This window comes from Astyanax mexicanus, chromosome 21, assembly GCF_023375975.1.
Source record: "Astyanax mexicanus isolate ESR-SI-001 chromosome 21, AstMex3_surface, whole genome shotgun sequence".
Lineage (NCBI taxonomy): Eukaryota > Metazoa > Chordata > Actinopteri > Characiformes > Acestrorhamphidae > Astyanax > Astyanax mexicanus.
In genome coordinates this window covers 36149147-36156099 of record NC_064428.1, presented here as the reverse complement: position 1 = coordinate 36156099, position 6953 = coordinate 36149147, and the positions used below count along the sequence as shown (strand labels likewise).

The 6953-nt window shown below is 37.4% G+C and overlaps 1 protein-coding gene across 1 annotated transcript; it reads right to left on the bottom strand.

Moving 5' to 3' along the window:
• Window positions 1–982: 982 nt before the first annotated feature.
• Window positions 983–4332, bottom strand: LOC125785602 (B-cell receptor CD22-like). The gene is made up of 6 exons (XM_049469491.1): window positions 4236–4332; window positions 3778–4038; window positions 3602–3689; window positions 3429–3474; window positions 2139–2398; window positions 983–2045 (listed from the first exon to the last, which is right to left on the bottom strand). The coding sequence occupies exons 1-6, from the start codon at window positions 4330–4332 to the stop codon at window positions 1997–1999; spliced, it is 801 nt and encodes a 266-aa protein (XP_049325448.1). The 3' UTR covers window positions 983–1996.
• Window positions 4333–6953: the final 2621 nt, after the last annotated feature.

Here is a 6953-nt window from a genome sequence, read left to right as displayed (position 1 = left end):
AAGAAATTAATGCTGTTTAATAAATTACACAAAAGGTCTGCTGATTTAGGTTTAACACATATCAGAATAAAGAGAAATTAAATTATATGCATATTAGCCTATTTATTTAAAATATTACTGTTACAGTCAAAATAGAGTTTTTCCACAATAAGGTAAGAATTTAATTGTACCCTGTGAGATTAGATACAGTCAAAATACAGAATTCTGTAAAGTTTGATGTACTTAGAAAATTTATATTTTAAATTATAAAATGTATATGTTAAACTTTTCTGCATGTTCAGACAGTCGTAAAATCATTTAACTTGTAGTTATATCGTGTATGAATGTAAATGTGACAAATTAACTTGATCTGATATGAAAAAGCTCTCTCTCTAGAGCTTCTAGCCACAAGAGGGCAGTCTCTGTACACTTTTACAGTGATTACAAAACCCAGTATCTCCGTTTACTACTTATATATAATACTGTTAATTACTAATTACGTCATCTATTCACCTGATCAGGTAAAAAAAAAACCAACTTTCATGAAGCCAGTCAAATAATTATGAATTTTGACATTAATTATTATGACTGTAATTATTGGCTATTCAATTAACTAACTGGCCAATGACAGACAGTACAGCTTTGGTCAACCCTGATTTAATTTTGAAATCAAATAAGGCACTAAAGCATGGTTTTATAAATGGAACTGATTTATTTATTTTTTCCTCCACACAGTACAACAAAAATATAAAATGTATATAAAAAGCCATTTAAAAAAAAACACCAATATCTTAAACACATTTAATAAAAGTCTTTATAGCTAATTTACTGCTCTATTATCCCTAATTATGATTGTAGTTAGTCAACAGATATAGTTTACTTCAAAATAAAATAAGGCACAAAAGCATATCTACCTACAGTCTATATTTATGAACTTTGGTTTTTACTCATCTAAACATATAAAAAAAAATGTAATAAACATTTAATAAAAGTTTTTTTATAGCAGTTCCCAATGTCACCAGTATTAGGCGCTCTTTAAGCTTTCATAGTTAAGTTTAAATGAGGATACGCTTGTTTACGAAACTCAATAAAAAACTGGTATTCATTAATACTACTGTAATTAACATATGCAAAATTAGAATACACGTAAAGTATAAACAATATGATGAAAAATAGGATGAAAATGCATTAAAAAAAACAGCAACCTTTTATACACATTTATTAAACATTTAATAAAGGTCTTTATGTATCTTATTCACTCCGCGGCCATGTTTAAATGAAATCGAGGATTGGGGGTACACTCTTAAACCAGAAGTTTTAAAGCAGCAAGGAAACTGGCAGAATATCCACGAGTTTAAATGGACAAGTAACCTCACACACGTCTCTGAATTAACGTTGAAAGCAGTCAGAAATGGGCAGAAAATAAGTGCAAGATTCCCTGGGCTGTTTTAAAAGGATACAGTAACTGGTTAAAAAGTTATAGACTACTAAAGTTGTGTCGTCATTTTGTAGTCGGCGTCTATATTTGGGGTTTCGTGTCTTGGCGATTCATGTCAATGGAAAAAATTAATGGGCTTTTCAAAAACTGGCCTCTAGCACATTCTGTGGCAAATAATGTGCAGAACCCTGAATGTTTTATTCTGTGTACATTTTTCTCCTAAATATCACTGGATCCTCTGAATTTCGAGATTGTTTAAGGTAGTAACTAGAAAAATGCTAACTTGAAGCTAATGCTTAAATGACGTAACAGCATAGCGGCAGGGAATGCCAACATAAGCAGTTCCCAAAGTCACCAGTAGTAGGCACTGTGTAATACTGTTTAAATTTGGAAACATCTGTTAAAATTAAAAGCTGGATAAACTGGCTGATTAACATTTTGACTAGCATAGCTTGCTTCTGTTTGAGTTTTATGGTTTTTAGATGGTCTACCCAGCTGTCCAAGCTGGTCCACCATCACAATCTTAAATTCATGGGTCTAGCATGGGTCGTACACAGATCTACAGATTTTCAGATTTGTTTACTTCACCCTGCTGTAGATCACAGAGGGATCCACGGCTGCAGCAGACCTGTAAACCAGTAATGATCAGATTGAAATCTGGAAAGTGGGTTAAAGAGCTTCACTTTTAGGTCAAATGAATGAATTTGTTGTACTAACTCACCAGTTGGACGGAACAGTACGGGAAAAGCTGACACTAGCATACTGTACATCATCTTCTCCAGTCTTCTTCACCTCTTGACCATGGGGCTGGATGGTACTGTACTGAACCTCCTCGTAGGAAACTGCAGAGCGCTCTTTGGTTGTTGGTTTCTTTGGTCTGGGGAGTTGTACTCTAGCATAAAAACCATCATCTTGATTGGCTGCATCTGGTGGTGGGTCATTTGTAGTATCGTCCACTGCAACACTGCTGTAGATGTTTTTCTGAGGTTTCAAAGGATCAAAAGTACACTCATATAGTGATTGTGAAAGCACTTGAAATAAAAATGAAAATTGGGTTCTAGTTCTTGTCAGAGTGTCTCTGATTGACGTGTCAAAAATCATGTTGTCTTGTGAGTGAGGCTAAACATTGGGCAGTGTGCTCATGGCAAGGTGAAGTGAATTATAGGAGTTGAAGTGAGGCCTGATGGTGGGTGGAGGTGCTACTTGCCTAGAGCACAGCAGGAGAGCAAAATAATTAAGTAATGGATGGGGCATTCTATTTCCAAAGTTTTGCAAGTATTTAACATTCTTTGATCCAAAATGTTACCTATTTACCAGAAATATGTCACAAACGACATAACCACCCAGAGGGACAAACTTTTTTTATCATCAGATTTAGCTCTAGAACAGTAGAGCATAGAGCAGGGGTCGGCAATAGGCGGTGAGTTTGTTTTGACTATAATGAACGATAATGAAAAAAGAAAAAAATAAATAATTAAAATGCCTCTCTGGCCAGCTTTTGTTTAAATTCGTCTTTGCACTTGTTCTCAGGCTCCCCATCTGCTTATAGCGACGCTTTTTCCTGGACGCGTCTCAATTCAGTAGCCGGGGGTAGTGTCATAGACCACGACCCTGACAACTTGGGTTGGATCCCGCGTGAGGTGTGGTTAATAATTTCCCCCACCCCCGCCACCCTTCCCTTGTGGACTGCCATGTAATGATTTGGAAAAAATCTACAGCTTCATTGAATGGCTTTCCATGGCCCAACAGCTCCATCCAAACCTTAAATCACCAAACACAACATACAGCGTTGGATACAGAAGTGTAAAGTACACCGAGTGAGGAATCAGGGTTTCCTACAGTGGTATCTAGGAAAGGCAACCTGCCTTGACAACAAATGCTCAGATAGTTTAAATCTAAGCAGGTATTGGTACAAAAATGGTATTTATGTATCCTTAGTATAATGATTATAGTAATTGATTTTTAAAGCAATACTAATGTGTAGCGACGTGCTAAAGCATTTTAGACTTACCTGTTTTGGTTTGGATTGCTCTGCTACAGGACCTCTTCGCTTTCTCCTAAAAAGACACAACAACAGTAACAGCAACACATGTAATACCAACCAGCACCTCTCCTAGAGTATGTAAGAGGTATAGTGTTTATTTTTACTTAAAAACTGCTTAAAATCACAGTACATGTGCTTACCTTATAAAAAAAATGACAAGAAAAAGGATCCACCCTACACACCCAATCACAACTACAACAATCACGTAACGGGTAATATTGGGATTCCCTATAAACAAAAAAAAAAACAATCATTACTTTTATACAATCACTCCCGATGATAATGTCATGTTTTAGTAGTTTTCTGTCAATCATACCTTTAAAATTAAGCAGCACTGCTTCTGATCTTTTAGATCCGTGTTCATCCTGAACCTCACAGTAGTACTGACCACTGCTTTCAGAGTCCAAGGTAAAGCTGTAACTGTGTCCAGATCCTACAGGTGAGCTTCCACCATCTTTAAACCAGGTGTATTTCTGTACAGGTGAGTTTCCATCACTGCTGCAGGTCAGAGTCACTGAACTGCCCTCCACTATTTCACCAGAGGGACTGATGGACACTGAGATTCTTTTTGGAGGATCTAAATATCAGAGAAAAAGAAAACATTAATCACAGAAATCATACAGCATATCACATATTATGGACATTTTGATATTTTAAGAAGAGAACTGTTACAAATACATAATCAATAACACAAATAAGTAAAGAAGCCCTCACACAGAACATTCAGAGTTACAGTATCAGAGTATTTCTCTCCATGTTTATTACTGGATCTACACTTGTATTCTCCACTGTTCACAGAGCTGATCTTGTTCAGTGTGAAGGTCTTTCCTGTTGCTACTGATGATGATCCTTTATACCAGGTATATTCCATAGGTGGGTTTCCATCACTGCTGCAGAGATACTGAACTGCTCTTCTTCACTACAGCAGAGGCACTAAAGGACACTGAGACACTCTTTGGACCCTCTAGAGGTAGAACGACACATTACACTTAACAAGTCCGCTGACAGATTTCCTGACTTTTATTTTTTAATTAGCTTATCATAGTGCTTTATTGCAGATATCCAAAATGAACTTCAGCATACTAACATTACTGTACTGTTGTTACAGCTTTACAATTTATGTCACTAAATAACTCAGAATTACTGCTATTCAAAACTTCTCTTCACTTTAGATAATTACGATCCACTGTTTTACAATGTTTTTTCTGCTGCTCAAGTCAGGAAATCATGGTGACACTAAACAAGTGCCATATTTATAGGATTAATTGTTTGATTTATTACAGATTAAATAAAGATTAATGAAGTTACTGAAGTTGCAGTAGCTTTGGGTTTTATTAGACCACAATTATTTCAGCATGAATCCAGAATCTGTACTTACATCTGACACTTAGAGTGACCTCAGGAGAGTGAAGGTTCTGATCCAGTACAGCACAGCTATACCTGCCTCCATTCTCCCTGCTGACCGACTGCAGGTAGAGCTGTTCAGTTCTGGAGGATAAAGGAGCTCCATTTCTGTACCAGGTGAATTTAGTTGTGGAAGGCAGAGTGAGGCTTGGTTTACATGTGAGAGTGACTTTATCTCCCTCCTTCACTCTATCAGGAAACTCCACCTGCAGATCTGCAATAAACAGCCTTTTAAACAATTATTTTTATTAAACACACTAGACTGCACTGTAAAGAAGCCTTAGCCCTTCGACTATGCCGCGGAGACTTAAAAACCCAGCAGTAGCCATGGTAAAAAGAAAGCACTCATTTTTTCAGGGAAAATGAGAAACTTATACAAACAAACTGCAGCAGCAAACAGCTAATCCAGTAAACCTGTGGAAAAAGTCTATAAAAGTAGACTGATAGTGGATTAATAGGTGTGTAGACCAAAGCGGAAGCAGACTAAAAGTGTATTAGTAAGTGCTAAGAAAACAGAGAAAAATGTAGAGGCTAAAGAGTAGAGTAAGCTAGCAGCAGCACACCAGCAGACCAGAGTAGCAGAGCCACTGTTACAATTTTCAGAAACTGAATAAATTACTGTGTACTTACATAAGACACTAAGAGTGATCTCAGGAGAGTGAAGTTTCTGATCCAGTACAGCACAGCTATACCTGCCTGCATCCTCCCTGCTGACCGACTGCAGGTAGAGCTGTTCAGTACTGGAGGATAAAGCAGCTCCATTTCTGTACCAGGTGAATGATGTTCTGTCAGTCAGTCTGCAGGTAGTTTTACATGTGAGAGTGACTTTATCTCCCTCCATCACTCTCTCAGGAACCTCCACCTGGAGACCTGCCAACAAGAGATAACACACTTCTACTGTATCATCCTCACATTAGCTGAATGAAGTGAATTTATACAAAGTGATCTTTGGGTGGTGTGAGAATCAGGTTTGTAAAAGAGATGTGAACGTGCTAAAAACTTTTAAATTGGTTTAAAAACAAAATGGTAAAATAGGAAAATGGATTTTGATAAAGAGGTGTGGTATATTGTATCATACATGACATCATTATTACTTTATTTTAATCTGACAATTTTGTTACAATGTTTAAAAATTGAGTAACGTTTTACTGACATTTTAATATTGCAATATACGTTCTGTATAGTTTTACAGTAGTGTATAAAATTAAATTCAGATTTTCTTCCTGTTTATGAAGATCTCAGTACCAAAAGCTGATCCTAGATCAGCACTCTTACTCTGAAATGCTGTGTGGATTCTGGTTCTGCAGTTCTAAGCAGTGTTCTTCAGGTGTGGTTTGAAGGACTGATGTGATTATATTACAGAACTGCTGGAGGAATCCTGTTCAGCAGTGAATGAAGTACAGTGTGTTATTTCTGCTGATGGAGCTTACCTGTTACTGAAAGATACACTCCATCTGCACCCGTATACTTTCCTCCTTCTTTATCTGTTATAAATCTGAAGTAGTATTTACTCTGGTCGCTTTCTCTCACATGTCTCAGGCTGAGTCTGCAGGATTTATCTCTGAGGTACTGAACCCTGTCTCTGTACTCTGGATCATCTAACAGATCAGGAGGTTCTACACCTGCAGCTGGAGGCAGGGATTTTGTCCAGAAAGTCTTTTTAACTGTGTGACCCCATGGACGTATGTAATCGCAGTCCATGATCACTGTAGACCCCTTTAGAGCACAGATATATTTATTGTAGTAAGTCACACCCCACCCATACTGAGCTCCAACTCCTGCAACACAGAATCCAGAAGAGAGTAAATGATGAGTCTGTGGGGGTCAGTCAGTAAAAATGCTGCAGAAAGTTTCACTTCAGCTCATTTCTAAACCTGTTCATTTCAGCTGAGTGTGGAATAATCAGCTGCAATAAACTGAGATCATTTGGAGCTAAAAACAGAAAGTGAGAAGCTTCACAGATCTTGCAGTAGAGTGGAGGAGGAGCTGCAGAGAAGCACAAATCAACACACTGTACACAAACTGATAAACACACACACACACACACACAGCATGGCACAGTGCGAACAGTAAAGTCACATTTTTCGA

Bases quoted from the DNA above. Each gene is read 5' to 3' on its own strand.
- LOC125785602 (XM_049469491.1), bottom strand. From the start codon at position 4,332: ATGGAATATACCTGGTATAAAGGATCATCATCAGTAGCAACAGGAAAG. The intron at 4,039-4,235 runs GTAGATCCAGTA...TCTGATATTTAG, and splicing joins GAACAGTGGAGAATACAAGT to ATCCTCCAAAAAGAATCTCA. The intron at 3,690-3,777 runs GTATGATTGACA...TTTTGTTTATAG, and splicing joins AGTGCTGCTTAATTTTAAAG to GGAATCCCAATATTACCCGT.